The sequence below is a fragment of the Montipora capricornis genome, chromosome 6, assembly GCF_036669925.1.
Source record: "Montipora capricornis isolate CH-2021 chromosome 6, ASM3666992v2, whole genome shotgun sequence".
Lineage (NCBI taxonomy): Eukaryota > Metazoa > Cnidaria > Anthozoa > Scleractinia > Acroporidae > Montipora > Montipora capricornis.
Window position 1 is genome coordinate 20,865,643 of NC_090888.1, and position 15,000 is coordinate 20,880,642.

Sequence of the window (15,000 nt, forward strand, 5' to 3'; positions counted from 1 at the left end):
CTCTTCAACATTTGGGTGGGCAAGCAAAGAGTATTATGGTACTATCCGTTTCGAGCAATTAAGTAGCTCGTATACTGTCCTCCAAATACCCTGTTTTGATTTTGAAATACTAACATTAATCAAGGACTCAAATAATGGTGAAGCAGTTGAAATTGCAAAAGCCTCACTTTCGGGAGAGAATTTACTCAGAAATGGTAGAGACAGCCTTGACAAATAATTGAACACGAAGTCAACAACCAAGAGCCCAAAGATTTTGTTTCTGCACAAACGTTAATCAATACACTACAGAAAACGACGTCCGAAATGAAAGCACTTCAGCGTATTTGTGCCAGAGGAAATGAAATCTGAGTCTGAAATTGAAAAACCATTGAAAGATTTCGAAAAAGAAAATAGCGAAGAGGATGAGACCGGTTGGGAAATTTCGATTAGAGATGTTTAATAGAACACTGAAGTCGACCGAAGACCCATTTTCTTTTTTTGCAGAGAAGCACGACTGTCAACATCTGGTACAAGGGCACACCACTGGCCAAAACTGAATCTCATTAGAAGATTTATGTCATGTGCGGTTTCTGCTAGTCTGCGTGGGAGATGTACTTCACGGTTATCGTTTCACTCCACGATAACTGGAAATACGTCTTCCACGCAGGCTACAAATAGGTTTCTGCAGGAAAACTATTTCCCATCCGACCACAACTCAGCCCGGAGAGATTTCCTTCAGTTTATTCCATTCCGAAAAGTATACGGCCTATACGAGCTATTCATCCAGCTCGAACGCCCTCGAAGGACTCGACGCTGTCTGTGCTGGTGCACATGACAGGGCCGGTTCAAATGGTGAACGAACCTGTTACAAAGCGACCAAGAAAAATCACCATCGAAAACAACGACGAAAATGAATTAAATCAACACCACAATCGCGTCTGATATTCGCAGTGCCAATAACCAACGTGTTTTGGGCGACGTGCTTTTAAAGAATTTTCCTTAGCGCTACAGTTTGACTTGTTTTCCGCTAACTCCGTCAAGTTTTCAAAGTGATTTAAAAGCTGTTGATTTTCTGAGATGTCTTCTTTCGTTAAGTACTTTTGTTGAATAATGTAGGGTTAAGTTGCAATTGTAAGTTGCAGTGATTTGACTTTTGTGAAAATTGTAAGTTAAATGAAATGGAACGCTGGCTTTTTGACAGTTGACAGTTTCTGTCACCGTTGACACCGAAATTTGTTGCAACAACGTTTGGTGGAAAAGCCGGGGCGCGGGGTGCCGGGCTGTGGGGTGCCGGGCTGCCGGGCTGCCGGGTCCGTGGAAAACACGGGCTGCCGAGGTCTCTGGAAAAACGGTGTGCAGGGGTCTGTGGAAAATTCGGGGTTCCGGGGTCCGTGGAAAACAAAAACCATAGATCCCGGCACCCCGAAACCCCGCGTTTTCCACAGACCCCGGCAGCCCGTCTTTTCTAGGGACCCTGGCACCCCTCGCCCCGGCTTTTCCACCAAACCTTGCAACAACTCGGTGTAACAAATTTCGCTGTCAACGGTGACAGAATCTGTCAACTGTCAAAAAGCCAGCGTTCCATTTCATCCAACTTACAAATTTGATCTTACTGGTTGAATAAAGGTACTTCAAATTACACCATTGTAATGGTTACTCCCATTGACCAACCTTGATCGGGCCACAGTGGGAGAATGTAGGCCTTCGGCATTTTCTGTACAGACCTCCCACTGGTCGGTCCGTACTGTCACGGCCTCGGGCCGATATTCTCGCAGTAAAGCTCTACCGCTTGGTCAATAGAAAGTATATACTGACAGGTACGTATAAGAAAGCGCTAGCATGACTAATGCGATCTTCCTAATGATGTTTAACATTCTCCGGCACCATTAACGAATGTAAGATCAAGACTTATTAACCAATATTTATTCTACATGGGTCGAGGCTTAGATGCTGGAGCTAAGCACGTCTAGTACCCCTATAATTGTGTTGCTCAGATACATGAAAAAGTTCAAAATTAGAGGGTTTACAATCATAATTTAAAAGATATCCCTAAAAGCAGCTGGCAAACACAAATATCAGATAGTTTTAGAAACTCGGGCTGAACATAATGAGGAGTGATGTGGACAAGGAACGGAACCTTTTTTGCAGCAGGCTCCTTTAGTATCATTATAATTGTCAGTATATAATGTTCCTTGCGATAACATTTCCTTGTATTAGTTAATCGCGAAATTCCTCTCAAATCATGGAAAATATACATTTTCCTCTTTTCACCATCCCCTTTTTTTTAAGTGCACTTGTAGTCTCAAGGTTGTCAATGTGAAAAAAGGAACCAGAAAGTTACATATCTAAGACCACAAAGAGGAAGATAGCGACAAAAGTTGACAATCCAGAAAGATAAACTGCCCAAACTCTACACATTTGCTTTACAGTCGATATTATCATTCCCACCAGGTTCATTTGTATCCCCCACGTTATCGCCTGTGTCAACGATAATTGCGTTCATGCCTTTTTCACAGTGAATATATCTAGAACGGTAGAAATTGGATGATAATGTACAGTTTCACGTGACATCACAGCTATTGGTAAAGGCTCCAATTCCTCACATTTCTAAGCAAATGTCCAGCATTACACGCAATAGAACGTTACAGATCAAAGCGCTCTCTAGATGCCCCTCCAGAGGAAGTTGAACTTTTCACCCAGGGCTCTGAGGATGACCGCTTTGGTTATCGAAACTTCGGGCTGGTCTGTCATATACCGGATCCGAAATAATTATGTCCATGTTAAAGCTAAGGTAAATTTTTAAAGCCAAACTAGGCATATCTCAAATACACCTAGGTTAAAATGTTTTCAAATGTTGTCAACAAGGTTAAATTGTATTGCGAGAAGTACAGATAAATAAAATCCAGCAGTTAATATAAAGTATCTTTATATCCCAAGTAAATTGTTTCTGGAGGTGAGTGGATGAACTTAGTGAAGCTAAAACTGTTCATGAGTATTTTATAAAACCTCAAGGTTTTTAAGTCTAGACATTGATTTTAAATGGTTAGCATTAAGGTTGGGGTTAGGTTTACTGTGCATGATAACCGATTCTACTCTTATGTCTCAGAACGACCTCTCAGAGCATTTTAGAAGAACCGGCATTGTTCATTGTTCAGTCCCCTTAGGAGGGCAGGTCACAACAATATTGAAATATCTTCAAAGGAATAAAAGAACTGAAACATGCATGATATATTGTTGATTTTCAATTTGCTTAGTTATTTGCTGTATATTTTGCTTACTTTTAATTCGTAAAAGGTCTAGATATTAGCAACAATATAGATATTCGTATAAACATAACAACTTTCTTTAATTTTCCAGACATGTTTCGACGGTACATCCGTCATCTTCAGTGTTACATATTTTGAAATCGCCGTTGAATTAAAAGCACGCGCGATCTTACAAACTTCGTTACATTGTTTTTGTTTTGTTTTGATTTAATACGCAATAATGACAACGCAATATGTAACGAAGTTTGTAAGATCGCGCGCGCTTTAAATTCAACGGCGATTTCAAAATATGTAACACTGAAGATGACGGATGTACCGTCGAAACATGTCTGGAAAATTAAAGAAAGTTGTTATGTTTATACGAATATTTTTAATTCGTAATAATCAAAAACAAGTGAAAACAAAACTTTGTAAAGTTAGGGATTTCATAATCTATTGATCAGAAGCCTTCTGTAGGCTCTTGCTAGTGTTATTTCGTTTGAATGATCAAATAAAATATTTCTTTTCTTATTTTAATTTTCCTGAGTCTGTTTGTAGCGATAAATCCAAACTTTGGGAATATTTTGGCAAAGTCCCCTTCATGTTCTGCGATTTTAGCAAGTAGCACATTTGGGTGAACTGTCGTTTCCTATTCCAATTTATTATTTTTCAGCGCCACATAATCCTGAAGTTCGAACTTCTTCTCAGTTTTTCTTCTTCCCCTTCAGGTGTATGATAACTGCAGACCGCAGACTGTAGACTGCAGACTGCAGTCCACAAATAGTGCTGATAAGGAATATTTAAGTCTGAGTACCCATTTCAAATAGTGTTAAAAAAATTAAGCTAGGTTAAAATTAAAATTAACATAAACTTAAATTCAACGTGAAGCATCCACGAAACAAAAGAACAAGGCGAACATAACAATCCTTAGTTAGCAAGGCCTAATCGGAATAACAATGGTTCTTTTGTCCTCCGCCACTTTAGTGCGGTATATGAAAGTCTACCCAAACGTCAGTCAATGTCACCAACAGCGATCCTCGTCAGGACTCCTTTCACCAGGACGATCTTTCCAAGTTAAGAGATTTTTCACGCTTATTCAATATTGTTCCTTTCCCATCACACTATTAGCAGGGCACTTATAAGTATTTGTAACCCAATTCTTCGCAAAATTGTAATCTGAAAGGCTGTCACGGTAGAATTCAGGTATCGGCCCCGTACTCTATCTGTAGACATATCGGACATTTACTAGAGAACTGGGGGCCGACTAAAAGTTGCTCATTTCATAATTTCCACAAATTTCATGAGTCACGAAAAGTTAAGAGTTGTGACACGTCTTTGACATACGCGAAAAAATATCTGTGTTGTATATCATGCATTACACTCGACAAATATTGCAGGTTTAGTGTTAGGGTCGATCAGGGCGCTTATACATAGGGCGGTGAAACGGGCAGTCCGCTCTTGGTCCAATGTGTGATGCGGAGAAGGACTGGCACGAGCGCTCCTTCCGCGCTTCCGGTGCAATTAATGGCTGCCAAAAATATCCTCTCGACGAATTTCTTTCTTTATTTTTGGGCCACCAGTAGTGTATTATTTAAAGGCCTTTTTGATATTTTTGACCCAGAACTCAATACTATTTTGTCTGTGGGAATATCACTCAACTATTTTTTTGAGTGAAGTAAGACTGTGTCGAATGCAGCTATGTCCCGCTTATCGTGACCAAGCCATGTTCCACTGCTCCTTTTAGGAGTACTCCACATTACTCCACTCTAAATTTTACATATGTTGAAGATCGACAGCTTTTACATAACATAGTAAAAAACCAGCTGGATATATTTGGATATAGCAGCGTTTCAGAACTTCAAACTTGCTCACTTAAAATCGCTCGCGACGAATCGCCAGCCGCAGTCAATTTTACCGACAGTAAAACACTATTTTCAAGATTTCACCCGCTTGGGAAAATCAACAAACAACAAATACGGTTTAGTCAGGGCGCTTGTAAGTTCATCTTGATAATTTAAATGAAATACGAGTAAAGCTTGCTGTCCGAAAAAGTTTGCAAATACATGGCTTTGCATGAAAACAACACCACAGAAAAGACACAAGAATTTATGAAAATGTGAAATGCTTTGGAATGTCTTCAAAGATAACAGTCCACTGCAGTCAATAACAGATCAACGTGTTACCAACTTAAACCTAGTACTTAATTACTTAAAAGCCTGGAAAAAAAGAGCTTCAACAAACATTCCACAGAAGGACAGATGTGTCAGAACACTTCATAACATGGCAAACAATTGATCTCGAGGTAATATATAGACAAGACTTAAAATGGATCACAGCAAAACAATGCAAAACTGATAAGTTATTGTAAATACCATGTCCTTTCCCCGTTAGGTATGACCATGCAAAAAAGTTGTACTATTCCATGGCAAGTCCTTCATATTTTGTACTTATTGAGGCCAAAGCAATGATTCCAGTTCCTTGCAGAATTTCCTCACGTGAGGAAAAGCAATTTGTAGCCTGTAACTACTGCTACGTTTTCATTAAGACTCCCCATCCTCTCCCAAACCCCATATTGTTTTCTTTGCCTTTGTGCAGTTTGGACACAAACAAATAAGCTAACCTGTGGCTGATCAATATGATCACATTTTGTTCCACTGTGTGAAACATAAATAAAATAATTAAAAGCATAAGCCATGGAACATACCCTAAAAAATAACAATGACTGTATTTATTGTTAGGCTTGACTAGCAACACCGCACAGAGACCTTAAAAAATATAGCATGACTATTTCACACTCAAGGATCACAGGCATCTATTTTTGGGGGTCTGAGGGCTTATTAAAAAAAAAAATTGTGGCTGATCTTTAAGCCCTTTTACTCAATCAATTAAATATATTACATATCAATACAGTAACTCTCTGTTTCATATTGTTTTCAAGGTGTCAGTAAAAGCCTTAATATACTGAGTATACATACACACCGTGCAATACATACTTAATTGACCACTCCCCATAGGTGCTTTTCAGGGCCAATGAAACAATCAACGGAACACCAGAACATACATATTCCAGCACTCGGCAAGGTCCCTTTTTGACTTGTGGCTGTTTCTGCTTAGGTGGCCTCATACACCACAAGCCTTTTTGAACACATCACCACCAAGCCGGCCACTCCTGCTGAATAATTTCAGGGTCAAGTATTTGTTAATCCCTCCTATGTGATTCAGTTTTTCATACATGTACTATCTGGCTGTTTCTGTGATCAATTTCACCCAGAGTTTGTTTCATTTGTTAACCTTATTTTGGGGTTGAGAGTTTGCTTGAGTTTGTAAATTTCTCCCCCTCATTCTACAGACAAACCCTCACCATTCACCAACAGTATTCCCCTCATTCACCATTCACCCACAATATTCCCCTCAAACTACCTGCTAATTAGTGAATGTTATAGTTAGTGGAGAGAAACCCCTTCTTGTAAGGAGGATTCTTCTATCAACAACAATTAAGAAAGCTACGAAGGTTACTAGGTTGCTATGTATTACTATTAAATAACCAATCTTACTTTAAGTTGGACAGTTCATCTTTAATTTAATATGGCTACTTCTTGGGGCATCAGACACAAATGGTAACATAAGTATTGTTTATTAACCACTGTTTGCAAGACATTATATTTTGGTGCGATATTGTTTCTTGTCGCCTGTTTCCATTATTTTATGTCATCTGTATTTCGTACACAAAGTAGATGTTCTTGGCAGACACTCAGACTCCCCTCAGAGGGTTTTTGATTCAAATGCTTCACCACTCGGCAAAATTCCAGTCTTATTGATTGAGTTATAGACCCTATAATCCAAAAAATTACATTTATCACTCTTTTGTAAAGGTCATTCAAAAAATGAGGGCGATAGCATTTATGACTTTGTAATATCTTGTCTCATTTTTCCAGTTTAAATTATTTTTTTAGATTATGCAAATTAGAAGATTTGCAATGTCACACAGTGTACACAATGTGGAAGGCAGGACTTTTATTTTCAGATAATTAATGGTAATAGGTAACAATATTTAGCTCTATTCTCTATTTTGTTTTGAAAATAGCATGTTATCATTTCTGCTTGTGAGAGCTAACCATAAATAGGCTTACCAAATTCTCTTGACACTAACTACACAACTCGTCATACTAACTAGTAAGCTACGATGGTATGTCATTTAGCCTGAGGTGCACTCTGGTCAGCCTGTGTTCAGTAAGCTCTCAATAATGACAATAAACAACATTTTACCCAAATCCTGTGCCAATAATTTCTCTGAACATGACTGATTTCTAAAGCCATAATTAAACTTTGCATAACTATTGTACTCACAGTAAGGCACATAATTAGCTCAATTATCATTCAACTACAGAAAATATTGTGGTAATCATTTGCAGATCTAGAGCTTGAGCTAAGGGTGGGGGGTTGCTTGCCATGCCGGCTTTTCCTAATGTGGTAAGGTAGTTTTGAGGTAAATGCAAGCATTGTGATTGGTTCTGATCTTTCTTGGTTGAAATTTTGCTATGCCGACCATTTCTTTGGAAGCGGTCATAAGCTGTGTAATTTTTGTTTTTGAAAAGCCACAAATTCAAGAAACAACCATGGCCCGAGTACCATATGATAAACTACTTTCTAACCAAGCTTGCCCAAGCCATACTGATGAATATTGCACCTTGGTCATTTTTGTATGGACCTCGCTGCGCTCATCTTTAGTTCCACAATGTTCAACCAATATTCCCCACTATCGCCCTCCAGTTCTGTTAGCAAGAGCTTACTATTTCCAAGTTGTTACTTGTATTTTGACCTGCCTTTGGGTCCTTCAACACACAGCACGAGTCTTGAAAATACTCACCAGAATATAAACAAAATGTGAAAAAAAAAAACCATGGCTTATAACCTTTCCCATGGAAATGGCTTGTATGGCAAAGTCCTGAACAAGAAAGCACCAATCAAAACACTTGGATTTACCTAAAGGCCATAGGTTATAGGAGAGAACCAATCAAAAACAGAGGGAAAATGTTTGTTACATTAACATCAGCTATGTGTCTGGAACATCTGAAGGATTTTTTTCCTCGTTCAAATCAAAAAAGTCGTCTGTGATGTCCTGTAAAAACAATTCTTCCAATTCTTCGAGTGAGTCGCCGATCTCAACACTTGCCGCCATTTTGAAAAGGCTTTTTAGTAGACCCCAGTCTACTGCATCACACCTTTTTGCTCGGACCCGCTCGTTTCACCGCCCGGTCTCTTTCCGCCCTGGGTCGATGCATGCCTTGAAGCTCCGCGACAGCCTGATTATGAATACTTTAATGCCCTAATTTTCATTTTCATGTGTTTGTGTTTTAAATCAAAGCATAGAATAAAGGTAAAAAAAATGTAAATTAACCCATTAAATACTTAAGGGCATATTTAATATAACATAACGATGTTTATTTTTTATTTTTTATTTTTTTTATTGCATGACACACGTTTCAGTTAATGAGCATTTCTTATTTATAATCATTACAAAATCTTAAACTTCAACACCATCAAAGCAAGCACTTTGATAGATTTCGCAGTCACGTCCGCAAGATTTCAGTTATTGAAAAACTATACCATGTAAAATCAAGAACATCGTTAAGAACGTTTTCAGCCTCACAACGCCAAATTATATAAGAACGTTCAGCCTCAGGTCCAAAATTAGACGTTTTATTAAAAAAAAAAACAAACAAAAAGAGCGTGCAATTTGCTTTCTGGGGTTAGAGATGGGAGCTCCTCTTTTCTTCTTGGCTAAATCTGTATATTATAAATAGCAATGTGGCTTACAATATCTTATTCTAAAGGTTCTAACATGAGCTTTTCAGCATAAAAGCCAAGGAACGTTCAAAGAAAACTGTAAGTACGAAAATTCGCAAAAATATTTCCAAATATCTGAGGAAAAGTGGAGAAAAATTTAAAATTGCACGTTCTGGTACAAAAAGTGGAAAAGAAAGTTTTTTTTTTAACTTAGCCAATATTTCCACCAAATTTGGCTCAAAAGAATCCTCCGTGAATTCTTCAGATTTAACTATACGTGTCAACGCTTGTCATTTTCTATGAAGGAAAGGTTACGTTTTTGCAAACGGATTTTATGTCATCTGTATTTCGTACACAAAGTAGATGTTCTTGGCAGACACTCAGACTCCCCTCAGAGGGTTTTTGATTCAAATGCTTCACCACTCGGCAAAATTCCAGTCTTATTGATTGAGTTATAGACCCTATAATCCAAAAAATTACATTTATCACTCTTTTGCAAAGGTCATTCAAAAAATGAGGGCGATAGCATTTATGACTTTGTAATATCTTGTCTCATTTTTCCAGTTTAAATTATTTTTTTAGATTATGCAAATTAGAAGATTTGCAATGTCACACAGTGTACACAATGTGGAAGGCAGGACTTTTATTTTCAGATAATTAATGGTAATAGGTAACAATATTTAGCTCTATTCTCTATTTTGTTTTGAAAATAGCATGTTATCATTTCTGCTTGTGAGAGCTAACCATAAATAGGCTTACCAAATTCTCTTGACACTAACTACACAACTCGTCATACTAACTAGTAAGCTACGATGGTATGTCATTTAGCCTGAGGTGCACTCTGGTCAGCCTGTGTTCAGTAAGCTCTCAATAATGACAATAAACAACATTTTACCCAAATCCTGTGCCAATAATTTCTCTGAACATGACTGATTTCTAAAGCCATAATTAAACTTTGCATAACTATTGTACTCACAGTAAGGCACATAATTAGCTCAATTATCATTCAACTACAGAAAATATTGTGGTAATCATTTGCAGATCTAGAGCTTGAGCTAAGGGTGAGGGGTTGCTTGCCATGCCGGCTTTTCCTTCTGTGGTAAGGTAGTTTTGAGGTAAATGCAAGCATTGTGATTGGTTCTTTCTTGGTTGGGATTTTGCTATGCCGACCATTTCTTTGGAAGCGGTCATAAGCTGTGTAATTTTTGTTATTGAAAAGCCACAAATTCGAGAAACAACCATGGCCCGAGTACCATATGATAAACTACTTTCTAACCAAGCTTGCCCAAGCCATACTGATGAATATTGCACCTTGGTCATTTTTGCATGGACCTCGCTGCGCTCATCTTTAGTTCCACAATGTTCAACCAATATTCCCCAGTATCGCCCTCCAGTTCGGTTAGCAAGAGCTTAATATTTCCAAGTTGTTACTTGTATTTTGACCTGCCTTTTGGGTCCTTCAACACACAGCACGAGTCGTGAAAATACTCACCAGAATATAAACAAAATGTGAAAAAAAAAAAACATGGTTTATAACCTTTCCCATGGAAATGGCTTGTATGGCAAAGTCCTGAACAAGAAAGCACCAATCAAAACACTTGGATTTACCTAAAGGCCATAGGTTATAGGAGAGAACCAATCAAAAACAGAGGGAAAATGTTTGTTACATTAACATCAGCTATGTGTCTGGAACATCTGAAGGATTTTTTTCCTCGTTCAAATCAAAAAAGTCGTCTGTGATGTCCTGTAAAAACAATTCTTCCAATTCTTCGAGTGAGTCGCCGATCTCAACACTTGCCGCCATTTTGAAAAGGCTTTTTAGTAGACCCCAGTCTACTGCATCACACCTTTTTGCTCGGACCCGCTCGTTTCACCGCCCGGTCTCTTTCCGCCCTGGGTCGATGCATGCCTTGAAGCTCCGCGACAGCCTGATTATGAATACTTTAATGCCCTAATTTTCATTTTCATGTGTTTGTGTTTTAAATCAAAGCATAGAATAAAGGTAAAAAAAATGTAAATTAACCCATTAAATACTTAAGGGCATATTTAATATAACATAACGATGTTTTTTTTTTTTTTTTTTTTTTATTGCATGACACACGTTTCAGTTAATGAGCATTTCTTATTTATAATCATTACAAAATCTTAAACTTCAACACCATCAAAGCAAGCACTTTGATAGATTTCGCAGTCACGTCCGCAAGATTTCAGTTATTGAAAAACTATACCATGTAAAATCAAGAACATCGTTAAGAACGTTTTCAGCCTCACAACGCCAAATTATATAAGAACGTTCAGCCTCAGGTCCAAAATTAGACGTTTTATTAAAAAAAAAAAACAAACAAAAAGAGTGTGCAATTTGCTTTCTGGGGTTAGAGATGGGAGCTCCTCTTTTATTCTTGGCTAAATCTGTATATTATAAATAGCAATGTGGCTTACAATATCTTATTCTAAAGGTTCTAACATGAGCTTTTCAGCATAAAAGCCAAGGAACGTTCAAAGAAAACTGTAAGTACGAAAATTCGCAAAAATATTTCCAAATATCTGAGGAAAAGTGGAGAAAAATTTAAAATTGCATGTTCTGGTACAAAAAGTGGAAAAGAAAGTTTTTTTTTTAACTTAGCCAATATTTCCACCAAATTTGGCTCAAAAGAATCCTCCGTGAATTCTTCAGATTTAACTATACGTGTCAACGCTTGTCATTTTCTATGAAGGAAAGGTTACGTTTTTGCAAACGGATTTTATGTCATCTGTATTTGGTACACAAAGTAGATGTTTTTGGCAGACATTCAGACTCCCCTCAGAGGGTTTTTGATTCAAATGCTTCACCACTCGGCAAAATTCCAGTCTTATTGATTGAGTTATAGACCCTATAATCCAAAAAATTACATTTATCACTCTTTTGCAAAGGTCATTCAAAAAATGAGGGCGATAGCATTTATGACTTTGTAATATCTTGTCTCATTTTTCCAGTTTAAATTATTTTTTTAGATTATGCAAATTAGAAGATTTGCAATGTCACACAGTGTACACAATGTGGAAGGCAGGACTTTTATTTTCAGATAATTAATGGTAATAGGTAACAATATTTAGCTCTATTCTCTATTTTGTTTTGAAAATAGCATGTTATCATTTCTGCTTGTGAGAGCTAACCATAAATAGGCTTACCAAATTCTCTTGACACTAACTACACAACTCGTCATACTAACTAGTAAGCTACGATGGTATGTCATTTAGCCTGAGGTGCACTCTGGTCAGCCTGTGTTCAGTAAGCTCTCAATAATGACAATAAACAACATTTTACCCAAATCCTGTGCCAATAATTTCTCTGAACATGACTGATTTCTAAAGCCATAATTAAACTTTGCATAACTATTGTACTCACAGTAAGGCACATAATTAGCTCAATTATCATTCAACTACAGAAAATATTGTGGTAATCATTTGCAGATCTAGAGCTTGAGCTAAGGGTGAGGGGTTGCTTGCCATGCCGGCTTTTCCTTCTGTGGTAAGGTAGTTTTGAGGTAAATGCAAGCATTGTGATTGGTTCTTTCTTGGTTGGGATTTTGCTATGATGACCATTTCTTTGGAAGCGGTCATAAGCTGTGTAATTTTTGTTTTTGAAAAGCCACAAATTCAAGAAACAACCATGGCCCCAGTACCATATGATAAACTACTTTCTAACTAAGCTTGCCCAAGCCATACTGAGGAATATTGCACCTTGGTCATTTTTGTATGGACCTCGCTGCGCTCATCTTTAGTTCCACAATGTTCAACCAATATTCCCCAATATCGCCCTCCAGTTCTGTTAGCAAGAGCTTACTATTTCCAAGTTGTTACTTGTATTTTGACCTGCCTTTTGGGTCCTTCAACACAGCACGAGTCTTGAAAATACTCACCAGAATATAAACAAAATGTGAAAAAAAAAACCATGGCTTATAACCTTTCCCATGGAAATGGCTTGTATGGCAAAGTCCTGAACAAGAAAGCACCAATCAAAACACTTGGATTTACCTAAAGGCCATAGGTTATAGGAGAGAACCAATCAAAAACAGAGGGAAAATGTTTGTTACATTAACATCAGCTATGTGTCTGGAACATCTGAAGGATTTTTTTCCTCGTTCAAATCAAAAAAGTCGTCTGTGATGTCCTGTAAAAACAATTCTTCCAATTCTTCGAGTGAGTCGCCGATCTCAACACTTGCCGCCATTTTGAAAAGGCTTTTTAGTAGACCCCAGTCTACTGCATCACACCTTTTTGCTCGGACCCGCTCGTTTCACCGCCCGGTCTCTTTCCGCCCTGGGTCGATGCATGCCTTGAAGCTCCGCGACAGCCTGATTATGAATACTTTAATGCCCTAATTTTCATGACGTTTCACATATTCTTTCTCAATTAAAAAAGAGCTCTCACCTTTTCAGCATTGTTGTCTCTGTAAGTGTTCCACGTTACTTCATCCAAAGAAAATTTTAACTTATAGGTGAAGGTTCTCTCATAGCTGAATTTACCTCCTTGTGTTGCCACTTTACAAACAAAATTCACGGCACTCAGATCAACCTGAAGGTAGTCCGTTCTATCAGTTTTGGTCTTTGGGCACCACGCTCCATTTCCCCTGACTTCGTTCAGTCGCCCATGGTATGGATAATAATAACGGCTATAAAACGAACTCGCAGTGATTTTATTATCCGGAATCCTGCTCCTGTCAGCAACACCAATCGCCTGACAAACTGTAACTGAAAGAACACTGAGTTTATTTTAGCATCTACAAAAGCGTTCGCTTCGAAGGGAAGATATCAACCACTTTGTTTAATATATATGTAATGGCAGTCCGTGTTGTCCAATCTTTTGGAAGTACAGTCAGGGGAATATGATATCTTTTGTTGTTGTTGTTGTTTTAGCTAAATTATTGGTTGTGGAATAATCAAGAACAGTGAGGAACCAAATAAACTTTAAATAAAGCATTAAAACAAGTTCTTAATGTATGCATTGCTGCCCCAAGTATGTTGTAAAACTAGCTAAAAAAAAAGACCTGAAAACGAGATTCTGACATATTTCGACAATCACATTTATAGGCTTTTTGTGTGTGAAGTGGATGTTCAGTTGTGGGCTGCTTTGTTTGACTGTCAAATTGCAGTCGAGTAAGCGAATTTACTACGCCTTAGATTGACTTTTTAATTAGTAAAGATTTTTGCTGTCAAACTGTTAGTCAAACCGAAAATGCTGTGAAAGAGATTACTGAGCATGTAATTTTAGTTTTAGTTGTCAATTAAATTGTTGGTTTTTGTTTGCAAGGCTTCTTTGTTTACCTCTGTCAGCTGAGAGGTGGTTGATCTGTTTGATCACTGTAAACTGTACACACTAATGACGATTAATTTTGTACTTTATGCTGAAACATAATTATTTCCATAAACACTATACGCTCTTTTTTTTTTTTTTTTAAGAACGTTGACGCTCAGATTAACCACAATTATAAGAAGTATTAAGGATGGTGCATACTAATTCAAAGATATTTTTGCCCCGGTTTATGATTATGCAGAAAATGTAGATCCTAACAAGTGTTATTGGAATCCAAAAAGAAAATTGGGGGGCAACTACATATTTTTCAAAGATTATTGATGAATAATATTTGTAAAGAGCTTTAAAATACAAATGAATGTATGCCGTTCTTTCTCAAGTTGAAGCTACTGTAGATTAATTCTAAAAAATGCATGGCTACCCCCAATTTTCTTTTTGGATACCAAAAGTACTTACTGAGACCTACTTTCTCAGGATAGTTTTAAACTGCGCAAAATTATCCCTGCATTAGTGAGCATCACCGATAGGAAACCCGAGTAACAATCTTGAGATGCGCAGAACTTATACGCAATAACAATAGTAGGCACCGTCCTTAAGAACATTCCTCAGGCTGAGACTGTCTCGATTAAGAACGTTTTTATTTTGGTGTTTGTGTTTTAAATCAAAGCATAGAATAAAGGTAAAAAAAATGTAAATT

General features: G+C 37.6%; 1 protein-coding gene across 1 annotated transcript in view; it reads right to left on the minus strand.

Moving 5' to 3' along the window:
* The window catches only part of LOC138051765 (contactin-5-like), a 23,346-nt gene that overhangs the window by 2,690 nt on the left and 5,656 nt on the right, over nucleotides 1-15,000 (minus strand). Inside the window, exon 3 of the mRNA XM_068898021.1 lies at nucleotides 13,422-13,741. Within this exon, the coding sequence (XP_068754122.1) occupies nucleotides 13,422-13,741 (320 nt within the window). The remainder of the gene's footprint in view (nucleotides 1-13,421; nucleotides 13,742-15,000) is intronic.